Raw genomic sequence first — 27,942 nt, forward strand, 5'->3', positions numbered from 1 at the left:
TAAACTTACACAACTGAAATTTATTGTGCGAAGAAAAGATTGAAATAAAAAACAATCTTGTACAAGATATTTTTTTTCTTTGAGACACAATATATAGCTTATGGTTTAGACATGGCGAGTTGTAAATTGCAGAGTATTACAACTGTCACTTCGAAGGCTGATTAGCACTGAGGAAAAGCATGATCAATGGTTGTCTGTCATTGTTGTTTGTTTGTTTGTACCATAATATTATACATTTTTCTTCATACGTAAAACATCAAAATATCAAGAAAATTACATATTACATAAACTCTATCAATATCCATTCCCCTAAGATATTAATACAGATTCACAGTACTTACAAATGTTTATAGATCTAATAAAAGTGGAGCTCCATGGATAATTCATAAATAATTTGATGTATTTTGTAGGGAGAATAACAAAGATCAAGAGTTATTTTTCACAAATTCTATAAAAAATAACACGCCTCAGAAAAATATTATTCATGTACATATACATTTCTTGCAATTTTCAACCAGTAAGTGCTTAAATGTAGAAATGGTAAAAGAAATTATATTTCAGGTCATATTTGAACAAATACTATACAATTTGGAAAGTTACATGTGTTGACAAATAAAGTAATATAATATCAATTGATTAAACCAATTTACAACTGTCTAAATGCTCAAAAATTAAATAGACATATTCAAATGCTCCACAAGTTTCATTTAATGACAGGAAGCTGATCACCAATATATGATTATCATACTTATTCTATACTATATGATTTCCATAGACAACTATATATTAATAGTATTTGATAACGTTGAGTTGATATAATTTGTATTGTAAATCAGAATAAGAATCTGCACATCTTCTATAAAGTGGTTCATATATTGTGCAATTATTTACAAACAATACTTATTGTTTAAAAATCCCAAGACGTAATTACAACTACCCTTAAGTTCGACATGAAAAGGTAAAAGCAATACATGTGTTTCACTTTTTAATAATATGCATACATTTCAATGTGCATTTTTTCAATTTTTTTTTTCAAATCAGAGCAAACTTTCACCTTAATATTATTTTGAATTTTATAATCAGTTTTCTAAATTTTCTTTCTTCTGACAATTGCACTGACAAACTTCCTTACATCTTCAGCAAGCAGCTGCGGCTCTTCGAATGCAGCAAAATGTCCACCTCTCTGCATTCTTGAGTACGTCAAAAGATCAGGAAACAAAAGCTTAGCCCAAGCTTTTGGGAGATGAGCCAACTCGTATTTAAATATTGCGATGCCCACTGGTACCTCAGGCATGGCACTAGAAATGAATACAAATATTATTATGAGAATATTCCCCTTCATTTATTATACTGCTACAGTGACAAAACTGAAACCGTTGGCCATTTTGAATCAGAATTTGACATAATGTACAATGTATGTGTAAAGTTCTACTTGGTCTGGTTATGGAATGGTGAACATAATTTTGATGAATTTTAGCACTAAAATTACTTTCATGACATATACACACAAAGAAAGCAAGTGTGTATATGAACTGATCAGAACTGAGTGGTATACTTGCCTCCTGAGTCGTTATTTTTATTATTTTATACAGACTTTTACAATACATTTTATAAGTAATTCTGATACGTGGAAATAACTTTAAAACACCAAAAAACTTATGTATAAATGACATACATCATCTGAAACACTATTTGCAACAGTGATTAAATGAAATGGGCCCTGGAACTAGTATACTAGTGAGTATAGATACATCATGTGGTGGCAAATTCATACTGGTATTTTGGCATTGCAAAGTTTATTCATATAATCTCTTGTCTTGCAGCAGCCTTGATATATGTAACATTGTCTCCCTAATTTCACACAATGCAGTTGCTGATTACCTCTGTACATCCGATTGTATATTTAGGGTTGACAAAACTGCTTAAAAAAACTTAAATGTGCTTACCATTTATCAATGGTAGTTTCGAAGAAGATTTTCAAGCATTTTTTTGCTGATATCTATCACACGAGTTGTACTATATGACATGAACGAAACAGATTGCCTAGGCTGCCAGAAAGTGGTCAAAGAGCCACTTCCAGTTAAATTTTAATCCAACTTTACTTGCAAACCAAGTCAGGTGTACCAGATTGCAACAATCAGTATAGAACAGTTCAAACCACTCAGTGGGATTTCTCAAATGGCTTGACGAAAAATAATGGCGGAAAAAGAAGAGTATCTGAACAATTATAAGAGGTCACAAAAAGGTTGGTGTATGAATGTATATTAAACAATTATTTTATGAACTCACTCCAATTGCCCGGAAAGAATCTCTGCTATGGATTCTTTGTATAACCTCATTGATGAAACAATATTGCCATTAACCCAATAAATCATCACATTGGTCAACAGGTCATCCATAGTGAAATGGTTTTCTAAACCACCACTGTCAAGATCAAGATAATGTGGATTTGTCCAGCCGATGAACTTTTCCAATATGTATGCTGCTAGTCCAACAGGAGAATCATTTAGTCCAAAACCTGTGTTAAATTATTAATTAATTTATTATTCATTCCCATTCATTGTATTTATTTATTTGAAATCCAGACAGCATATGACAGACAGTGAAATAAAGCAGTGAAATAATACGAGTTACTACAAAAATATTTGAACATGTTTAACATTTTCAAAAACAAGGCTGGCGATTTTGCTGTCAGATGTATTTTTTCATTTAATGAAATAAAACTATCAACAATCTGATTGGTTCAAGCAAACAGATGTGCTATTTGACATCATGACTGACTATCACTAAATAAGCAAATATCACAAGATATTAGTGCTTTTACAAAACATTTCTTGAACTATTAAATAAAAATTATTATATGCATGATAAGCACCGGTATGCTACCATATTCTAAACATTCAACCAATTTGTAGTCCTAATTCAGGAGTTATACAATACATGAAATAAATTTGTCTCAAAAAACGGTACTTCATATTTTACCCATAATCCTTTGCTAGAGGACTACACATATACTGATGCAAACAAGCAGCCTGTCGGCTGAGATAGCCCCGCTGTTAGCAATGCACATTTCAATTAAAGAACAGAAGATATTAGAAAATGAACAATATGTTGACTTGCAGTTTTCAACAAGAATTCAAAAATATCACTTTTCACCAAAAATAATCATCAAAATTAGATAATTGAAGATATCACCATGAAATTAACAAATCTGAAAGAGGTCCACATGTAGTACCTATATATGTAATATCAAAGCAATTGGACTTGCGGTTGTTAACAAGAAGTCGAAAATATCACTTTTTACAAAAAGTGACAAAAATATTCACCAAAATTAGAGAATTGAAGATATCATCATGAAATGAACAAATCTAAGAGAGGTCTACCCAAGGTACACATACACCAAGTATCAAAGCATTTAGGCTTATAGTTTTCAAGAAGAAGTCGAAAAAGTAAAACATTGACACGGCCGACGACGGACAATCACTCATATGATAAGCTCCGCTCAACAAAGTCGCCAGCGGAGCTAAAAACATTAAGATTGGATTTTCAGCATTTGTGGAGCCCTTTCATTTGAAAGTTTTAGGTTGACACCAGTATTGATATAGTATAACATTGCAACATTACGATTCCAATACTGTGAAATTCTCATAAATTCAAACAAGCAGCCTCTCGGCTGAGATAGCTCAGCTGTTATTCATCAAAATTGGAGAATTAGCGAAATGAACAAATCTGAGAGAGGTCTACATGTAGTACCTATATATATATATAATAGCAAAGCAATCAGACTTGCGGTTTACAACAAAAAGTCGAAAATAGCACTTTTTTACCAAAAATGACAAAAATATTCATCAGAATTAGAGAATTGAAGATATCTTCACGAAATGAACAAATTTGAAAGCGGTCCACATGTAGTACCTATATATGTAATATCAAAGCAATCAAACTTGTGGTTTTTAATAAGAAGTTGAAAATATCACTTTTTACCAAAAATGACAAAAATATTCATCAAAATTCGAGAAATTAAAGATATCATCACGAAATGAACAAATCTGAGAGGGGTCCACATGTAGTATCTAGATATGTAATATCAAAGCAATCAGGCTTGTGATTTTTTAACAAGAAGTCGAAAATATCACTTTTTACCAAAAATATTCATCAAAATTAGAGAATTGAAGACATCATCATGAAATGAATAAATCTAAGAGAGGTCTACCCAAGATACACCAAGTATCAGGCTTGTAGTTTTCAAGAAGAAGTCGAACTCATATGATAAGCTCTGCTTGACAAAGTCGACAATGGAGCTAAAAATAATAATAAAAAACTTATTTAAAATAAAATGAATATCTGAAGTGGCTTAGACAGAGCTCCTGTACGCCAAATATTTGCTCTTTGAGATGCACAACGTGAAAGTAAAGTGATTACATTTATGTACTGTAAATGCATTAAATATTAACTGGGTTTTAATTTCACTATTTTCGCTGTTAAGTGAAATCAGCTAAATTAAATATATGTGAAAATGTAAAATAAGAATAAAACTCATCCTTAACAAATTCAATGAATTAAAAAAAAAAACATCAAAATAGTTGAATTAAATTTTAATGAAAATAAATGGTTTTACAGTATCAATAATAATTACTGTAGGAATGTTATAACAAAAGAAAAATCAAAGAAAGTTTAGAAAGAACTTGTGTGCTGAGAGAATCGAAGACTTGAAATAAAGTTACAAAGTATTGGAAGATAATTAAAAATATAAGATAATTGATCCACAATGTTAAAGTTGACAACTCTATCTGTATCTCCCTATATGCGAGTAATCCAAGATAGCCAAAAAGTATATGAGCTAATAGCTGGAAGTTATCTCAGTCAAAGTGGTAGTCGCGGCAACTATCAACATTATTTTGCATGATTTTTGTTTGTTGTTAATAGAGGTCCATCCAAGTTACACATATATCAAGTATCGAAGCAAGTAACTGGTAGTTTTCAAGAAGAAGTTGAAAATTGCAATTTTTACCAAAAATTACAAAGATATTTGCCAAAAATAGAGAATTGAAGATATCGCAAAAAAATTAACAAATCTGAGGAAGATCTACCCAACGTACATGTACCTACATACCAAGTATCAAAGCAATTGAGCTGCTAGTTTTTAAGAAAAAGTTGAAGATTACATTTTTTACCAAAAATGGGAAAAATATTTGCATACCACTACAATAACTAGTGATTATCATGCAAATTAGGTAATTAATACGCACACATTTCCACTATATCCTGACCAGGCTATGCATTAGCCCAATGCATCTACATGTATATACCAAGTTTCATGGAAATATGTTCAACGATTCTTGAGAAATCTGTAGAGCAACTGATATGTATGGTATCTGTTGGATGGGTTATTGTGATATCTGTGGGACAGCTAGTTTTTGGCTACTATATGCAAATCAGGTTGAACTAAATGCAAAGATGTCATCCTTGATTTAAACATGCCTGTGGATTAATAGTAATTGTTTGATTGGTCTTACCAACAGTGTCTGGCTTTGTTGCCTGCAAATGCATGTACCCACTCTCCCTGAGCAAGTGTTTCAGTTTGTCAAATACAGGGTATATACGATCCACATCTTCCACATCAAGGCCAACCAATGAAGGAAAGACACTCCCAACGGCCAGTCTGACAGCGTACAATGGTGGTTGGCCATTTGGAAGGGTGGTATGGTAACCTAAAACATGGCTGAGATAAATAAATAGCAATTATGTTTCGAAGCCTCGACTTTGAACCTCCGAAAAAAAAATGACATTGGTGTATAATCACATTTAAACATTCCAAAAATCCTCCAACGATTGGATATATTATTATCAGCGTGAATCTATATAGGCACACTAGACAAAATGAACAAGAATATGCCAAAATATCAAATGTAATGGTGAATATCAAATAGATGAAATGATGAATATCAAATAGGATGTAATAGTGAATATCAAATAGGATGTAATAGTGAATATCAAATAGAACGCAATGGTGATTATCAAATAGGATGTAATGGTGAATATCAAATAGGATGTATTGGTGAATATCAAATAGAATGTAATGGTGAATATCAAATAGAATGTAATGGTGAATATCAAACAGGATGTGATGGTGAATATCAAATAGAATGTAATGGTGAATATCAAATAGGATGTAATAGTGAATATCAAATAGGATGTAATGGTGAATATCAAATAGGATGTAATGGTGAATATCAAATAGAATGTAATGGTGAATATCAAACAGGATGTAATGTTGAATATCAAATAGAATGTAATAATGAATATCAAATAGGATGTAATAATGAATGTCAAATAGGATGTAATGGTGAATATCAAATAGAATGTAATGGTGAATATCAAATAGAATGTAATGGTGAATATCAAACAGGATGTAATGGTGAATATCAAATAGAATGTAATGATGAATATCAAACAGGATGTAATAGTGAATATCAAATAGGATGTAATGGTGAATATCAAATAGGATGTAATGGTGAATATCAAATAGGATGTAATGGTGAATATCAAATAGGATGTAATGGTGAATATCAAATAGGATGTAATGGTGAATATCAAATAGAATGTAATGGTGAATATCAAACAGGATGTAATGTTGAATATCAAATAGAATGTAATAATGACTATCAAATAGGATGTAATGGTGAATATCAAACAGGATGTAATGGTGAAAATCAAATAGAATGTAATGGTGAATATCAAATAGAATGTAATAATGAATATGAAATAGGATGTAATGGTGAATATCGAATAGGATGTAATGGTGAATATCAAATAGGATGTAATGGTGAATATCAAATAGGATGTAACGGTGAATATCAAATAGAATGTAATAGTGAATATCAAATAGGATGTAATGGTGAATATCAAATAGGATGTAATAGTGAATATCAAATAGGATGTAATAGTGAATATCAAATAGGATGTATTGGTGAATATCAAGTAGGATGTATTGGTGAATATCAAATAGGATGTAATGGTGAATATCAAATAGGATGTAATAGTGGATATCAAATAGGATGTATCGGTGAATATCAAATAGGATGTAATGGTGAATATCAAATAGGATGTAATAGTGAATATCAAATAGGATGTAATGGTGAATATCAAATAGGATGTAATAGTGAATATCAAATAGGATGTATTGGTGAATATCAAATAGGATGTATTGGTGAATATCAAATAGGATGTAATGGTGAATATCAAATAGGATGTATTGGTGGATATCAAATCTGATGTATTGGTGAATATCAAATAGGATATAATGGTGAATATCAAATAGGCTGTAATGGTGAATATCAAATAGGATGTAATGGTGAATATCAAATAGGATGTAATGGTGAATATCAAATAGGATGTAATGGTGAATATCAAATAGGATGTAATGGTGAATATCAAATAGGATGTATTGGTGAATATCAAATAGGATGTAATGGTGAATATCAAATAGGATGTATTGGTGAATATCAAATCGGATGTATTGGTGAATATCAAATAGGATATAATGGTGAATATCAAATAGAATGTAATGGTGAATATCAAATAGGATGTAATGGTGAATATCAAATAGGATGTAATGGTGAATATCAAATAGGATGTATTGGTGAATATCAAATCGGATGTATTGGTGAATATCAAATAGGATATAATGGTGAATATCAAATAGGATGTAATGGTGAATATCAAATAGGATGTAATGGTGAATATCAAATAGGATATATTGGTGAATATCAAATAGGATGTAATGGTAAATATCAAATAGAATGTAATGGTGAATATCAAATAGGATGTAATGGTGAATATCAAATAGGATGTAATGATGAATATCAAATAGGATGTAATGGTGAATATCAAACAGGATGCAATAGTGAATATCAAATAGGATATATTGGTGAATATCAAATAGGATGTAATTGTAAATATCAAATAGGATGTATTGGTGAATATCAAATCAGATGTATTGGTGAATATCAAATAGGATATAATGGTGAATATCAAATAGGATGTAATGGTGAATATCAAATAGGATGTATTGGTGAATATCAAATCGGATGTAATGGTGAATATCAAATAGGATGTAATGGTGAATATCAAATAGGATATATTGGTGAATATCAAATAGGATGTAATGGTAAATATCAAATAGAATGTAATGGTGAATATCAAATAGGATGTAATGGTGAAAATCAAATAGGATGTAATGATGAATATCAAATAGGATGTAATGGTGAATATCAAACAGGATGTAATAGTGAATATCAAATAGGATATATTGGTGACTATCAAATAGGATGTAATGGTAAATATCAAATAGGATGTATTGGTGAATATCAAATAGGATGTAATGGTGAATATCAAATAGGATGTAATGGTGAATATCAAATAGGATGTATTGGTGAATATCAAATCGGATGTATTGGTGAATATCAAATAGGATATAATTGTGAATATCAAATAGGATGTAATGGTGAATATCAAATAGGATGTAATAGTGAATATCAAATAGGATATATTGGTGAATATCAAATAGGATGTAATGGTAAATATCAAATAGAATGTAATGGTGAATATCAAATAGGATGTAATGGTGAATATCAAATAGGATGTAATGGTGAATATCAAATAGGATGTAATGGTAAATATCAAATAGGATGTAATGGTGAATATCAAATAGGATGTAATGGTGAATATCCAATAGAATGTAATAATGAATATCAAATAGGATGTAATAGTGAATATCAAATAGGATGTAATGGTGAATATCAAATAGAATGTAATGGTGAATATCAATCAGGATGTAATGGTGAATATCAAATAGGATGTAATGGTGAATATCAAACAGGATGTAATGTTGAATATCAAATAGAATGTAATAATGAATATCAAATAGGATGTAATGGTGAATATCAAATAGGATGTAATGGTGAATATCAAACAGGATGTAATGGTGAATATCAAATAGAATGTAATGGTGAATATCAAACAGGATGTAATGGTGAATATCAAATAGAATGCAATGGTGAATATCAAATAGAATGTAATAATGAATATCAAATAGGATGTAATGGTGAATATCGAATAGGATGTAATGGTGAATATCAAATCGGATGTATTGGTGAATATCAAATAGGATATACATGTAATGGTGAATATCAAATAGGATGTAATGGTGAATATCAAATAGGATGTATTGGTGAATATCAAACAGGATGCAATAGTGAATATCAAATAGGATATATTGGTGAATATCAAATAGGATGTAATGGTGAATATCAAATAGGATGTAATGATGAATATCAAATAGGATGTAATGGTGAATATCAAATCGGATGTAATGGTGAATATCAAATAGGATGTAATGGTGAATATCAAACAGGATGTAATGGTGAATATCAAATAGAATGTAATGGTGAATATCAAACAGAATGTAATGGTGAATATCAAATAGAATGCAATGGTGAATATCAAATAGAATGTAATAATGAATATCAAATAGGATGTAATGGTGAATATCGAATAGGATGTAATGGTGAATATCAAATCGGATGTATTGGTGAATATCAAATAGGATATACATGTAATGGTGAATATCAAATAGGATGTAATGGTGAATATCAAATAGGATGTATTGGTGAATATCAAACAGGATGCAATAGTGAATATCAAATAGGATATATTGGTGAATATCAAATAGGATGTAATGGTGAATATCAAATAGGATGTAATGATGAATATCAAATAGGATGTAATGGTGAATATCAAACAGGATGCAATAGTGAATATCAAATAGGATATATTGGTGAATATCAAATAGGATGTAATTGTAAATATCAAATAGGATGTATTGGTGAATATCAAATCAGATGTATTGGTGAATATCAAATAGGATATAATGGTGAATATCAAATAGGATGTAATGGTGAATATCAAATAGGATGTATTGGTGAATATCAAATCGGATGTAATGGTGAATATCAAATAGGATGTAATGGTGAATATCAAATAGGATATATTGGTGAATATCAAATAGGATGTAATGGTAAATATCAAATAGAATGTAATGGTGAATATCAAATAGGATGTAATGGTGAAAATCAAATAGGATGTAATGATGAATATCAAATAGGATGTAATGGTGAATATCAAACAGGATGTAATAGTGAATATCAAATAGGATATATTGGTGACTATCAAATAGGATGTAATGGTAAATATCAAATAGGATGTATTGGTGAATATCAAATAGGATGTAATGGTGAATATCAAATAGGATGTAATGGTGAATATCAAATAGGATGTATTGGTGAATATCAAATCGGATGTATTGGTGAATATCAAATAGGATATAATTGTGAATATCAAATAGGATGTAATGGTGAATATCAAATAGGATGTAATAGTGAATATCAAATAGGATATATTGGTGAATATCAAATAGGATGTAATGGTAAATATCAAATAGAATGTAATGGTGAATATCAAATAGGATGTAATGGTGAATATCAAATAGGATGTAATGGTGAATATCAAATAGGATGTAATGGTGAATATCCAATAGAATGTAATAATGAATATCAAATAGGATGTAATGGTGAATATCAAATAGAATGTAATGGTGAATATCAATCAGGATGTAATGGTGAATATCAAATAGGATGTAATGGTGAATATCAAACAGGATGTAATGTTGAATATCAAATAGAATGTAATAATGAATATCAAATAGGATGTAATGATGAATATCAAATAGGATGTAATGGTGAATATCAAACAGGATGTAATGGTGAATATCAAATAGAATGTAATGGTGAATATCAAACAGGATGTAATGGTGAATATCAAATAGAATGCAATGGTGAATATCAAATAGAATGTAATAATGAATATCAAATAGGATGTAATGGTGAATATCGAATAGGATGTAATGGTGAATATCAAATCGGATGTATTGGTGAATATCAAATAGGATATAATGGTGAATATCAAATAGGATGTAATGGTGAATATCAAATAGGATGTATTGGTGAATATCAAATAGGATGTATTGGTGAATATCAAATAGGATGTAATGGTGAATATCAAGTAGGATGTATTGGTGAATATCAAATAGGATGTATTGGTGAATATCAAATAGGATGTAATGGTGAATATCAAATAGGATGTAATAGTGAATATCAAATAGGATGTAATGGTGAATATCAAATAGGATGTAATGGTGAATATCAAATAGAATGTAATGGTGAATATCAAATAGGATGTAACAGTGAATATCAAATAGGATGTATTGGTGAATATCAAATAGGATGTATTGGTGAATATCAAATAGGATGTAATGGTGCATATCAAATAGAATGTATTGGTGAATATCAAATCTGATGTATTGGTGAATATCAAATAGGATATAATGGTGAATATCAAATAGGCTGTAATGGTGAATATCAAATAGGATGTAATGGTGAATATCAAATAGAATGTATTGGTGAATATCAAATAGGATGTAATGGTGAATATCAAATCTGATGTATTGGTGAATATCAAATAGGATATAATGGTGAATATCAAATAGGCTGTAATGGTGAATATCAAATAGGATGTAATGGTGAATATCAAATCTGATGTATTGGTGAATATCAAATAGGATATAATGGTGAATATCAAATAGGCTGTAATGGTGAATATCAAATAGGATGTAATGGTGAATATCAAATAGGATGTATTGGTGAATATCAAATAGGATGTAATTGTGAATATCAAATAGAATGTATTGGTGAATATCAAATCTGATGTATTGGTGAATATCAAATAGGATGTAATGGTGAATATCAAATAGGATGTAATGGTGAATATCAAATAGGATGTAATGGTGAATATCAAATAGGATGTAATGGTGAATATCAAATAGGATGTAATGGTGAATATCAAATAGGATGTATTGGTGAATATCAAATAGGATGTAATGGTGAATATCAAATAGAATGTAATGGTGAATATCAAACAGGATGTAATGTTGAATATCAAATAGAATGTAATAATGAATATCAAATAGGATGTAATAGTGAATATCAAATAGGATGTAATGGTGATTATCAAATAGGATGTAATAGTGAATATCAAATAGAATGTAATGGTGAATATCAAACAGGATGTAATGTTGAATATCAAATAGAATGTAATAATGACTATCAAATAGGATGTAATGGTGAATATCAAACAGGATGTAATGGTGAAAATCAAATAGAATGTAATGGTGAATATTAAATAGAATGTAATAATGAATATGAAATAGGATGTAATGGTGAATATCGAATAGGATGTAATGGTGAATATCAAATAGGATGTAATGGTGAATATCAAATAGGATGTAATGGTGAATATCAAATAGAATGTAATAGTGAATATCAAATAGGATGTAATGGTGAATATCAAATAGGATGTATTGGTGAATATTAAATAGGATGTATTGGTGGAATATCAAATAGGATGTAATGGTGAATATCAAATAGGATGTAATAGTGAATATCAAATAGGATGTAATAGTGAATATCAAATAGGATGTATTGGTGAATATCAAATACGATGTAATGGTGAATATCAAGTAGGATGTAATGGTGAATATCAAATAGGATGTAATGGTGAATATCAAATAGGATGTAATAGTGGATATCAAATAGGATGTAATAGTGGATATCAAATAGGATGTATCGGTGAATATCAAATAGGATGTAATGGTGAATATCAAATAGGATGTAATAGTGAATATCAAATAGGATGTAATGGTGAATATCAAATAGGATGTAATAGTGAATATCAAATAGGATGTATTGGTGAATATCAAATAGGATGTATTGGTGAATATCAAATAGGATGTAATGGTGAATATCAAATAGGATGTATTGGTGAATATCAAATCTGATGTATTGGTGAATATCAAATAGGATATAATGGTGAATATCAAATAGGCTGTAATGGTGAATATCAAATAGGATGTAATGGTGAATATCAAATAGGATGTAATGGTGAATATCAAATAGGATGTAATGGTGAATATCAAATAGGATGTAATGGTGAATATCAAATAGGATGTATTGGTGAATATCAAATAGGATGTAATGGTGAATATCAAATAGGATGTATTGGTGAATATCAAATCGGATGTATTGGTGAATATCAAATAGAATGTAATGGTGAATATCAAATAGGATGTAATGGTGAATATCAAATAGGATGTAATGGTGAATATCAAATAGATGTATTGGTGAATATCAAATCGGATGTAATGGTGAATATCAAATAGATGTATTGGTGAATATCAAATCGGATGTATTGGTGAATATCAAATAGGATATAATGGTGAATATCAAATAGGATGTAATGGTGAATATCAAATAGGATGTAATGGTGAATATCAAATAGGATATATTGGTGAATATCAAATAGGATGTAATGGTAAATATCAAATAGAATGTAATGGTGAATATCAAATAGGATGTAATGGTGAATATCAAATAGGATGTAATGATGAATATCAAATAGGATGTAATGGTGAATATCAAACAGGATGTAATAGTGAATATCAAATAGGATATATTGGTGAATATCAAATAGGATGTAATGGTAAATATCAAATATGATGTATTGGTGAATATCAAATCGGATGTATTGGTGAATATCAAATAGGATATAATGGTGAATATCAAATAGGATGTAATGGTGAATATCAAATAGGATGTATTGGTGAATATCAAATCGGATGTAATGGTGAATATCAAATAGGATGTAATGGTGAATATCAAATAGGATATATTGGTGAATATCAAATAGGATGTAATGGTAAATATCAAATAGAATGTAATGGTGAACATCAAATAGGATGTAATGGTGAATATCAAATAGGATGTAATGGTGAATATCAAATAGGATGTAATGGTGAATATCAAATAGGATGTAATGGTAAATATCAAATAGGATGTAATGGTGAATATCCAATAGAATGTAATAATGAATATCAAATAGGATGTAATAGTGAATATCGAATAGGATGTAATGGTGAATATCAAATAGAATGTAATGGTGAATATCAATCAGGATGTAATGGTGAATATCAAATAGGATGTAATGGTGAATATCAAATAGGATGTATTGGTGAATATCAAATCGGATGTATTGGTGAATATCAAATAGGATATAATGGTGAATATCAAATAGGATGTAATGGTGAATATCAAATAGGATGTAATGGTGAATATCAAATAGGATATATTGGTGAATATCAAATAGGATGTAATGGTAAATATCAAATAGAATGTAATGGTGAATATCAAATAGGATGTAATGGTGAATATCAAATAGGATGTAATGATGAATATCAAATAGGATGTAATGGTGAATATCAAACAGGATGCAATAGTGAATATCAAATACGATATATTGGTGAATATCAAATAGGATGTAATTGTAAATATCAAATAGGATGTATTGGTGAATATCAAATCAGATGTATTGGTGAATATCAAATAGGATATAATGGTGAATATCAAATAGGATGTAATGGTGAATATCAAATAGGATGTATTGGTGAATATCAAATCGGATGTAATGGTGAATATCAAATAGGATGTAATGGTGAATATCAAATAGGATATATTGGTGAATATCAAATAGGATGTAATGGTAAATATCAAATAGAATGTAATGGTGAATATCAAATAGGATGTAATGGTGAAAATCAAATAGGATGTAATGATGAATATCAAATAGGATGTAATGGTGAATATCAAACAGGATGTAATAGTGAATATCAAATAGGATATATTGGTGACTATCAAATAGGATGTAATGGTAAATATCAAATAGGATGTATTGGTGAATATCAAATAGGATGTAATGGTGAATATCAAATAGGATGTAATGGTGAATATCAAATAGGATGTATTGGTGAATATCAAATCGGATGTATTGGTGAATATCAAATAGGATATAATTGTGAATATCAAATAGGATGTAATGGTGAATATCAAATAGGATGTAATAGTGAATATCAAATAGGATATATTGGTGAATATCAAATAGGATGTAATGGTAAATATCAAATAGAATGTAATGGTGAATATCAAATAGGATGTAATGGTGAATATCAAATAGGATGTAATGGTGAATATCAAATAGGATGTAATGGTAAATATCAAATAGGATGTAATGGTGAATATCAAATAGGATGTAATGGTGAATATCCAATAGAATGTAATAATGAATATCAAATAGGATGTAATAGTGAATATCAAATAGGATGTAATGGTGAATATCAAATAGAATGTAATGGTGAATATCAATCAGGATGTAATGGTGAATATCAAATAGGATGTAATGGTGAATATCAAACAGGATGTAATGTTGAATATCAAATAGAATGTAATAATGAATATCAAATAGGATGTAATGGTGAATATCAAATAGGATGTAATGGTGAATATCAAACAGGATGTAATGGTGAATATCAAATAGAATGTAATGGTGAATATCAAACAGGATGTAATGGTGAATATCAAATAGAATGCAATGGTGAATATCAAATAGAATGTAATAATGAATATCAAATAGGATGTAATGGTGAATATCGAATAGGATGTAATGGTGAATATCAAATCGGATGTATTGGTGAATATCAAATAGGATATAATGGTGAATATCAAATAGGATGTAATGGTGAATATCAAATAGGATGTATTGGTGAATATCAAATAGGATGTATTGGTGAATATCAAATAGGATGTAATGGTGAATATCAAGTAGGATGTATTGGTGAATATCAAATAGGATGTATTGGTGAATATCAAATAGGATGTAATGGTGAATATCAAATAGGATGTAATAGTGAATATCAAATAGGATGTAATGGTGAATATCAAATAGGATGTAATGGTGAATATCAAATAGAATGTAATGGTGAATATCAAATAGGATGTAACAGTGAATATCAAATAGGATGTATTGGTGAATATCAAATAGGATGTATTGGTGAATATCAAATAGGATGTAATGGTGCATATCAAATAGAATGTATTGGTGAATATCAAATCTGATGTATTGGTGAATATCAAATAGGATATAATGGTGAATATCAAATAGGCTGTAATGGTGAATATCAAATAGGATGTAATGGTGAATATCAAATAGAATGTATTGGTGAATATCAAATAGGATGTAATGGTGAATATCAAATCTGATGTATTGGTGAATATCAAATAGGATATAATGGTGAATATCAAATAGGCTGTAATGGTGAATATCAAATAGGATGTAATGGTGAATATCAAATCTGATGTATTGGTGAATATCAAATAGGATATAATGGTGAATATCAAATAGGCTGTAATGGTGAATATCAAATAGGATGTAATGGTGAATATCAAATAGGATGTATTGGTGAATATCAAATAGGATGTAATTGTGAATATCAAATAGAATGTATTGGTGAATATCAAATCTGATGTATTGGTGAATATCAAATAGGATGTAATGGTGAATATCAAATAGGATGTAATGGTGAATATCAAATAGGATGTAATGGTGAATATCAAATAGGATGTAATGGTGAATATCAAATAGGATGTAATGGTGAATATCAAATAGGATGTATTGGTGAATATCAAATAGGATGTAATGGTGAATATCAAATAGAATGTAATGGTGAATATCAAACAGGATGTAATGTTGAATATCAAATAGAATGTAATAATGAATATCAAATAGGATGTAATAGTGAATATCAAATAGGATGTAATGGTGAATATCAAATAGGATGTAATAGTGAATATCAAATAGAATGTAATGGTGAATATCAAACAGGATGTAATGTTGAATATCAAATAGAATGTAATAATGACTATCAAATAGGATGTAATGGTGAATATCAAACAGGATGTAATGGTGAAAATCAAATAGAATGTAATGGTGAATATTAAATAGAATGTAATAATGAATATGAAATAGGATGTAATGGTGAATATCGAATAGGATGTAATGGTGAATATCAAATAGGATGTAATGGTGAATATCAAATAGGATGTAATGGTGAATATCAAATAGAATGTAATAGTGAATATCAAATAGGATGTAATGGTGAATATCAAATAGGATGTATTGGTGAATATCAAATAGGATGTATTGGTGGAATATCAAATAGGATGTAATGGTGAATATCAAATAGGATGTAATAGTGAATATCAAATAGGATGTAATAGTGAATATCAAATAGGATGTATTGGTGAATATCAAATACGATGTAATGGTGAATATCAAGTAGGATGTATTGGTGAATATCAAATAGGATGTAATGGTGAATATCAAATAGGATGTAATAGTGGATATCAAATAGGATGTATCGGTGAATATCAAATAGGATGTAATGGTGAATATCAAATAGGATGTAATAGTGAATATCAAATAGGATGTAATGGTGAATATCAAATAGGATGTAATAGTGAATATCAAATAGGATGTATTGGTGAATATCAAATAGGATGTATTGGTGAATATCAAATAGGATGTAATGGTGAATATCAAATAGGATGTATTGGTGAATATCAAATCTGATGTATTGGTGAATATCAAATAGGATATAATGGTGAATATCAAATAGGCTGTAATGGTGAATATCAAATAGGATGTAATGGTGAATATCAAATAGGATGTAATGGTGAATATCAAATAGGATGTAATGGTGAATATCAAATAGGATGTAATGGTGAATATCAAATAGGATGTAATAGTGGATATCAAATAGGATGTATCGGTGAATATCAAATAGGATGTAATGGTGAATATCAAATAGGATGTAATGGTGAATATCAAATAGGATGTATTGGTGAATATCAAATAGGATGTATTGGTGGAATATCAAATAGGATGTAATGGTGAATATCAAATAGGATGTAATAGTGAATATCAAATAGGATGTAATAGTGAATATCAAATAGGATGTATTGGTGAATATCAAATACGATGTAATGGTGAATATCAAGTAGGATGTATTGGTGAATATCAAATAGGATGTAATGGTGAATATCAAATAGGATGTAATAGTGGATATCAAATAGGATGTATCGGTGAATATCAAATAGGATGTAATGGTGAATATCAAATAGGATGTAATAGTGAATATCAAATAGGATGTAATGGTGAATATCAAATAGGATGTAATAGTGAATATCAAATAGGATGTATTGGTGAATATCAAATAGGATGTATTGGTGAATATCAAATAGGATGTAATGGTGAATATCAAATAGGATGTATTGGTGAATATCAAATCTGATGTATTGGTGAATATCAAATAGGATATAATGGTGAATATCAAATAGGCTGTAATGGTGAATATCAAATAGGATGTAATGGTGAATATCAAATAGGATGTAATGGTGAATATCAAATAGGATGTAATGGTGAATATCAAATAGGATGTAATGGTGAATATCAAATAGGATGTATTGGTGAATATCAAATAGGATGTAATGGTGAATATCAAATAGGATGTATTGGTGAATATCAAATCGGATGTATTGGTGAATATCAAATAGAATGTAATGGTGAATATCAAATAGGATGTAATGGTGAATATCAAATAGGATGTAATGGTGAATATCAAATAGATGTATTGGTGAATATCAAATCGGATGTATTGGTGAATATCAAATAGGATATAATGGTGAATATCAAATAGGATGTAATGGTGAATATCAAATAGGATGTAATGGTGAATATCAAATAGGATATATTGGTGAATATCAAATAGGATGTAATGGTAAATATCAAATAGAATGTAATGGTGAATATCAAATAGGATGTAATGGTGAATATCAAATAGGATGTAATGATGAATATCAAATAGGATGTAATGGTGAATATCAAACAGGATGTAATAGTGAATATCAAATAGGATATATTGGTGAATATCAAATAGGATGTAATGGTAAATATCAAATATGATGTATTGGTGAATATCAAATCGGATGTATTGGTGAATATCAAATAGGATATAATGGTGAATATCAAATAGGATGTAATGGTGAATATCAAATCAGATGTATTGGTGAATATCAAATCGGATGTAATGGTGAATATCAAATAGGATGTAATGGTGAATATCAAATAGGATATATTGGTGAATATCAAATAGGATGTAATGGTAAATATCAAATAGAATGTAATGGTGAATATCAAATAGGATGTAATGGTGAATATCAAATAGGATGTAATGGTGAATATCAAATAGGATGTAATGGTGAATATCAAATAGGATGTAATGGTGAATATCAAATAGGATGTAATGGTGAATATCCAATAGAATGTAATAATGAATATCAAATAGGATGTAATAGTGAATATCGAATAGGATGTAATGGTGAATATCAAATAGAATGTAATGGTGAATATCAATCAGGATGTAATGGTGAATATCAAATAGGATGTAATGGTGAATATCAAACAGGATGTAATGTTGAATATCAAATAGAATGTAATAATGAATATCAAATAGGATGTAATGGTGAATATCAAATAGGATGTAATGGTGAATATCAAACAGGATGTAATGGTGAATATCAAATAGAATGTAATGGTGAATATCAAACAGGATGTAATGGTGAATATCAAATAGAATGTAATGGTGAATATCAAATAGAATGTAATAATGAATATCAAATAGGATGTAATGGTGAATATCGAATAGGATGTAATGGTGAATATCAAATCGGATGTATTGGTGAATATCAAATAGGATATAATGGTGAATATCAAATAGGATGTATTGGTGAATATCAAATAGGATGTATTGGTGAATATCAAATAGGATGTAATGGTGAATATCAAATAGGATGTATTGGTGAATATCAAATAGGATGTAATGGTGAATATCAAATAGAATGTATTGGTGAATATCAAATCTGATGTATTGGTGAATATCAAATAGGATGTAATGGTGAATTTCAAATAGGATGTAATGGTGAATATCAAATAGGATGTAATGGTGAATATCAAATAGGATGTAATGGTGAATATCAAATAGGATGTAATGGTGAATATCAAATAGGATGTATTGGTGAATATCAAATAGGATGTAATGGTGAATATCAAATAGGATGTATTGGTGAATATCAAATCGGATGTATTGGTGAATATCAAATAGGATATAATGGTGAATATCAAATAGAATGTAATGGTGAATATCAAATAGGATGTAATGGTGAATATCAAATAGGATGTAATGGTGAATATCAAATAGGATGTATTGGTGAATATCAAATCGGATGTATTGGTGAATATCTAATAGGATATAATGGTGAATATCAAATAGGATGTAATGGTGAATATCAAATAGGATGTAATGGTGAATATCAAATAGGATGTAATGGTGAATATCAAATAGTATGTAATAGTGAATATCAAATAGGATTTAGTAGTGAATATCAAATAGGATGTATTGGTGAATATCAAATCGGATGTATTGGTGAATATCAAATAGGATGTAATGGTGAATATCAAGTAGGATGTATTGGTGAATATCAAATAGGATGTATTGGTGAATATCAAATAGGATGTATTGGTGAATATCAAATAGGATGTATTGGTGAATATCAAATAGGATGTAATGGTGAATATCAAGTAGGATGTATTGGTGAATATCAAATAGGATGTATTGGTGAATATCAAATAGGATGTAATGGTGAATATCAAATAGGATGTAATAGTGAATATCAAATAGGATGTAATGGTGAATATCAAATAGGATGTATTGGTGAATATCAAATCGGATGTATTGGTGAATATCAAATAGGATATAATGGTGAATATCAAATAGAATGTAATGGTGAATATCAAATAGGATGTAATGGTGAATATCAAATAGGATGTAATGGTGAATATCAAATAGGATGTATTGGTGAATATCAAATCGGATGTATTGGTGAATATCTAATAGGATATAATGGTGAATATCAAATAGGATGTAATGGTGAATATCAAATAGGATGTAATGGTGAATATCAAATAGGATGTAATGGTGAATATCAAATAGGATGTAATGGTGAATATCAAATAAGATGTATTGGTGAATATCAAATAGGATGTAATGGTGAATATCAAATAGGATGTAATGGTGAATATCAAATAGGATGTATTGGTGAATATCAAATAAGATGTATTGGTGAATATCAAATAGGATGTAATGGTGAATATCAAATAGGATGTAATGGTGAATATCAAATAGGATGTATTGGTGAATATCAAATAGGATGTAATGGTGAATATCAAATAGGATGTATTGGTGAATATCAAATAGTATGTAATAGTGAATATCAAATAGGATGTATTGGTGAATATCAAATAAGATGTATTGGTGAATATCAAATAGGATGTAATGGTGAATATCAAATAGGATGTAATGGTGAATATCAAATAGGATGTAATGGTGAATATCAAATAGGATGTAATAGTGAATATCAAATAGGATGTATTGGTGAATATCAAATAGGATGTAATGGTGAATATCAAATAGGATGTAATGGTGAATATCAAATAGGATGTAATGGTGAATATCAAATAGGATGTAATGGTGAATATCAAATAGGATGTATTGGTGAATATCAAATAGGATGTAATGGTGAATATCAAATAGGATGTATTGGTGAATATCAAATCAGATGTATTGGTGAATATCAAATAGGATATAATGGTGAATATCAAATAGGATGTAATGGTGAATATCAAATAGGATGTATTGGTGAATATCAAATCGGATGTAATGGTGAATATCAAATAGGATGTAATGGTGAATATCAAATAGGATATATTGGTGAATATCAAATAGGATGTAAGGGTAAATATCAAATAGAATGTAATGGTGAATATCAAATAGGATGTAATGGTGAAAATCAAATAGGATGTAATGATGAATATCAAATAGGATGTAATGGTGAATATCAAATAGGATGTAATGGTGAATATCAAATAGGATGTATTGGTGAATATCAAATAGGATGTAATGGTGAATATCAAATAGGATGTATTGGTGAATATCAAATCGGATGTATTGGTGAATATCAAATAGGATATAATGGTGAATATCAAATAGAATGTAATGGTGAATATCAAATAGGATGTAATGGTGAATATCAAATAGGATGTAATGGTGAATATCAAATAGGATGTATTGGTGAATATCAAATCGGATGTATTGGTGAATATCTAATAGGATATAATGGTGAATATCAAATAGGATGTAATGGTGAATATCAAATAGGATGTAATGGTGAATATCAAATAGGATGTAATGGTGAATATCAAATAGTATGTAATAGTGAATATCAAATAGGATTTAGTAGTGAATATCAAATCGGATGTATTGGTGAATATCAAATAGGATGTAATGGTGAATATCAAGTAGGATGTATTGGTGAATATCAAATAGGATGTATTGGTGAATATCAAATAGGATGTATTGGTGAATATCAAATAGGATGTATTGGTGAATATCAAATAGGATGTAATGGTGAATATCAAGTAGGATGTATTGGTGAATATCAAATAGGATGTATTGGTGAATATCAAATAGGATGTAATGGTGAATATCAAATAGGATGTAATAGTGAATATCAAATAGGATGTAATGGTGAATATCAAATAGGATGTATTGGTGAATATCAAATCGGATGTATTGGTGAATATCAAATAGGATATAATGGTGAATATCAAATAGAATGTAATGGTGAATATCAAATAGGATGTAATGGTGAATATCAAATAGGATGTAATGGTGAATATCAAATAGGATGTATTGGTGAATATCAAATCGGATGTATTGGTGAATATCTAATAGGATATAATGGTGAATATCAAATAGGATGTAATGGTGAATATCAAATAGGATGTAATGGTGAATATCAAATAGGATGTAATGGTGAATATCAAATAGGATGTAATGGTGAATATCAAATAAGATGTATTGGTGAATATCAAATAGGATGTAATGGTGAATATCAAATAGGATGTAATGGTGAATATCAAATAGGATGTATTGGTGAATATCAAATAAGATGTATTGGTGAATATCAAATAGGATGTAATGGTGAATATCAAATAGGATGTAATGGTGAATATCAAATAGGATGTATTGGTGAATATCAAATAGGATGTAATGGTGAATATCAAATAGGATGTATTGGTGAATATCAAATAGTATGTAATAGTGAATATCAAATAGGATGTATTGGTGAATATCAAATAAGATGTATTGGTGAATATCAAATAGGATGTAATGGTGAATATCAAATAGGATGTAATGGTGAATATCAAATAGGATGTAATGGTGAATATCAAATAGGATGTAATAGTGAATATCAAATAGGATGTATTGGTGAATATCAAATAGGATGTAATGGTGAATATCAAATAGGATGTAATGGTGAATATCAAATAGGATGTAATGGTGAATATCAAATAGGATGTAATGGTGAATATCAAATAGGATGTATTGGTGAATATCAAATAGGATGTAATGGTGAATATCAAATAGGATGTATTGGTGAATATCAAATCGGATGTATTGGTGAATATCAAATAGGATATAATGGTGAATATCAAATAGAATGTAATGGTAAATATCAAATAGGATGTAATGGTGAATATCAAATAGGATGTAATGGTGAATATCAAATAGGATGTATTGGTGAATATCAAATCGGATGTATTGGTGAATATCTAATAGGATATAATGGTGAATATCAAATAGGATGTTATGGTGAATATCAAATAGGATGTATTGTTGAATATCAAATAAGATGTATTGGTGAATATCAAATAGGATGTAATGGTGAATATCAAATAGGATGTAATGGTGAATATCAAATAGGATGTAATGGTGAATATCAAATAGGATGTAATAGTGAATATCAAATAGGATGTATTGGTGAATATCAAATAGGATGTAATGGTGAATATCAAATAGGATGTAATGGTGAATATCAAATAGGATGTAATGGTGAATATCAAATAGGATGTAATGGTGAATATCAAATAGGATGTATTGGTGACTATCAAATAGGATGTAATGGTGAATATCAAATAGGATGTATTGGTGAATATCAAATCGGATGTATTGGTGAATATCAAATAGGATATAATGGCGAATATCAAATAGAATGTAATGGTGAATATCAAATAGGATGTAATGGTGAATATCAAATAGGATGTAATGGTGAATATCAAATCGGATGTATTGGTGAATATCAAATCGGATGTATTGGTGAATATCTAATAGGATATAATGGTGAATATCAAATAGGATGTAATGGTGAATATCAAATAGGATGTAATGATGAATATCAAATAGGATGTAATAGTGAATATCAAATAGGATGTATTGGTGAATATCAAATAGGATGTATTGGTGAATATCAAATAAGATGTATTGGTGAATATCAAATAGGATGTAATAGTGAATATCAAACAGGATGAATTGGTGTAATGCTCAAAACATCTGGTTATATAGAATAATCATCAAGGACTATGACTATTGTACACTGTTTACCAGTAATATTAATAACAATATAAGTAACAATATTAATGATTGTCTTGCGAAATTGAAGTGGTTGATATTCACTACTACCATTTTTATTTATTATATTTATCTGTCCTTTCTCAATTTTTTAAACACCCAAAAATAGTTTTTTGATATACTAGTAAATGTGCATGATGTACAAACGGACAGACTACTAAACTCACCTTGGCTTGATAAGACTGAGTGCATGTCCTATTACTGAGCCCCAATCGCCGCCTTGATAGTAATATTTCTCATGCCCGAGACGTCTCATTAATTTGTCAAACACTCTGGCTGCTGCAAGTACATCAAAACCTGGTAGTATGAAAACAAAAAATCAATCTATGTATTAGGTTATTTATGTAGAATTTAAAAGCTAATATTAAAGTTACTACAGGAAATATCACAATGAATAAAATCCTCAAATCCACTGTTCACATGATGTCAGGAGGATTACCTTGTTTATGAGGGGCTTCTGAGAAACCGTATCCAGGTATGGAGGGGCAAATTACTTCAAATGTGTCATCATCAGTTCCAAGATGGCTCTTAGGCTCGGTCAAGAAGGGCATGATTTTATAAAACTCAACAAAAGATCCTGGCCATCCATGAACCATCAGTAGTGGTTTAATCTTCTCTGATGGTATCGCTCCTTTCGGTTTAACATGCATGAAGTGCACGTCAATTCCTTCTATATTTGTCTTGAAGTGCTCGTACTGGTTTAGGTATTTTTCCTGTTTTTTCCAATCGTATTTATTTGTCCAGTACTCCACAATGGTCTTCATAAAAGTTGAGTTGAAACCGTAGTGAAACTTGGCTTCTTCAAGAGGTTCAAACCACCTTGTTTTCACCAGCCTCTGCTTCAAATCGTCAATCACTGAATTGTCAACATTGATTTTAAATTTTCGGATGCTGGTGTCTTCTTCACCCTTTGGCTTCTTACCACGCCCCCACCATCCATCACCATACTCAGGCACCGTAGGTGGAGAGGTGAGAAATCCACAAAAATACAAGCCAGTTACTATGGCAACCACCACAATGAAAATTGTCACTTTTATCCCCATCGTTCAAATTGATTCCTGCAACCTTAAAAAAATAAGATACAATACAATGAGTATTTTGATTGCTAATTAACGTTTTCATCACCAGTTCCTTCTTTTCATCACAAATACACAAAATAGTCCAGTTGATAGTCTGCACTTTCCCCTTCAGAAGAATAGTCACATTTTTTGAGTGGAAACTTAAAATTGAACTAAATTTTGTTTTTGTCTGCCAATTGGTTAAAAAATTAGGGTTCATTTTCAGAAATATTGAAAAAAAATTAGGCAAGAAAGTCCGGTGGTGAAAAAGTCTCCTCTCACAACATGACTGCTTTCAACAAAATTGCGATTACTTGACTTTCCATATCTCATTGTATGTGATATTAGTCTTGTGTAGGGCCACTTTGCCCACGCAATTGTGCCTATCTTAAACAAGAATCGGTCAACTCCACATGGTTATATTTGAACAAAAAATGTTTAAAATCACAGTATTGTCGCTTTGGAAATTTACAAAATGTTTGAATTTTAGAAAACAAATCAACACCAGTCGTACTAAGGTTGCAATGACCACACATAATCTTAACAATCTTTGCCGGATTAAATTAAATTAAAATTAGATCAGAAGATAAACTCCTCAATTGATGCCAAACAAATTGGCAAACAGCATACTGTTAAATACTTTATTTTTGCTTGGAATCTATTTTTACTAAAGGGATGCTTCAGTGAAAATAAATTCCATACAAATCACCCCCAAAGGTCTTTTCAATGAAATTTAAATTCAGTTAAAATATGGTACGAATCTTAGTAACTTTGATCTGTTGTAGTCCAGTTTTTAGAAATTTTTGTAAACAAGGAAACAGAGGTGCAGCGCCCTCATACTATGGCCATGCGTGATTTTTTTATTCAGCTACATATAGGTATAGTTATTTTTTAATTACGCTATACATTTCTGGTATATATTTCGGAATATATGTTTCCAAGTCATCGATCAGTGGTTTGGCATCAAGATTCAGAATATTTTTGATGCAAAAAACAAGAGATTAAAAATAGGACCCCGGCAAAAACAGTGAACAGCATTTCCTAACCAGTTTTATTAGCCCCAGGCTTGTAGATTCGCCTTCATCAGTCCGTCTGTCCGTCAGGAGTGATTTCTCAGAGATGGCTGGACTGATTTTTTTGGTACAAACTTGGTACAAAGACATACTGGTCAACCATACATGTGCACGTCAATTTATTTTCAGATTCGATCAAATATGGCCGACTGGTGGCCATTTCAATGCCAAAATTCAGTCAAATTCGGTCCTTGTGTGTCCACTGCATTTCTCGGAGATGGCTTGACGATTTTGTTGAGACTTGTTACAAAGACAAAGGGACCACCCATTTAATTAATTTTGAATTTTTGTTAATATCTTGTGAACTAATAGTTCATGTATTCGCTATTTAATATTGACTCAATTGAATTTCCTTATTCAATTGATTGTGAATTTTTGTTAAAATTGATGCAAATTTTACCCAATTTAATAGAGATGTCCTTAGCTGTTAACTTTGAGTAACATACTTTTGATTTTCAACTTAAATCTTCCTACCCGATTTTATACATGTACATTCAAAATTTATAATTCATAGCCAACTATAATCACATCTGATAAGTGGGGGCTGTGTCATCTCCAGGTGACTTGTTTCTTATACAGCGGGTGGGGAGCAATACCCCTATATGTTACAAGAGGCTATTGTCTGACAGTGGCGCCCGAGAGTGGCATCAAAAGTAATCACTCAATTTTCCTTGGCAAATGTTCAAAGGTTTTTCGACACGAGGTCATCTAGAGCAAATATTACATCTAATTCATAAGCACCCTGTCAGCCGTCCCCGTTTTCCGGTCACGCTGGCGACCAGACACACACTGTCCCGAAATACGCTGCAAGTTAAGTTGCACAAGAGAGAGAATTGTGTTTACCGTGTTCTTAGTACATCCATGCCGTGTTATAAGTCACATTATAAACTGTTTGGTGGCGTGAATCACGGTTGCCGCATAATCTACCATAATCTATTATATAATACCAAGTTTTCCAGTAAATACTAGTAACAGACCCGACACCTAAGTTCTCCAGTAAGACACGTGACATGCAAGTTCAGTGATGGACACGCCCCTCTATACATTCTACAGAAGATCTCACCTGGTGCGACCAACGCAACCTCGACAAAACAAGTGGAAGATATGACCAGGAACGAGGGTACACGCACGAAGTTGCAAACAAGTATACTAGTATTACTACTAG

The 27,942-nt window shown here is 30.0% G+C and overlaps 1 protein-coding gene across 2 annotated transcripts; it reads right to left on the minus strand.

Annotated features, from left to right (window-relative positions):
- LOC100372100 (epoxide hydrolase 1-like) lies at positions 1-27,942 on the minus strand. Of its 2 annotated transcripts, none has more exons than XM_085508022.1 (6): positions 27,841-27,942; positions 25,086-25,711; positions 24,814-24,943; positions 5,517-5,722; positions 2,290-2,518; positions 1-1,298 (listed from the first exon to the last, which is right to left on the minus strand). In XM_085508022.1, the coding sequence occupies exons 2-6, from the start codon at positions 25,687-25,689 to the stop codon at positions 1,088-1,090; spliced, it is 1,380 nt and encodes a 459-aa protein (XP_085364148.1). In that variant the 5' UTR covers positions 25,690-25,711; positions 27,841-27,942; the 3' UTR covers positions 1-1,087. The 2 variants fall into 2 exon arrangements, with proteins under 2 accessions (XP_085364148.1, XP_085364149.1); XM_085508023.1 differs by lacking the exon at positions 27,841-27,942 and adding an exon at positions 27,621-27,827.

This window comes from Saccoglossus kowalevskii, chromosome 14 (genome assembly GCF_978046115.1).
Source record: "Saccoglossus kowalevskii chromosome 14, keSacKowa6.1, whole genome shotgun sequence".
Taxonomy (NCBI): Eukaryota; Metazoa; Hemichordata; class Enteropneusta; family Harrimaniidae; genus Saccoglossus; species Saccoglossus kowalevskii.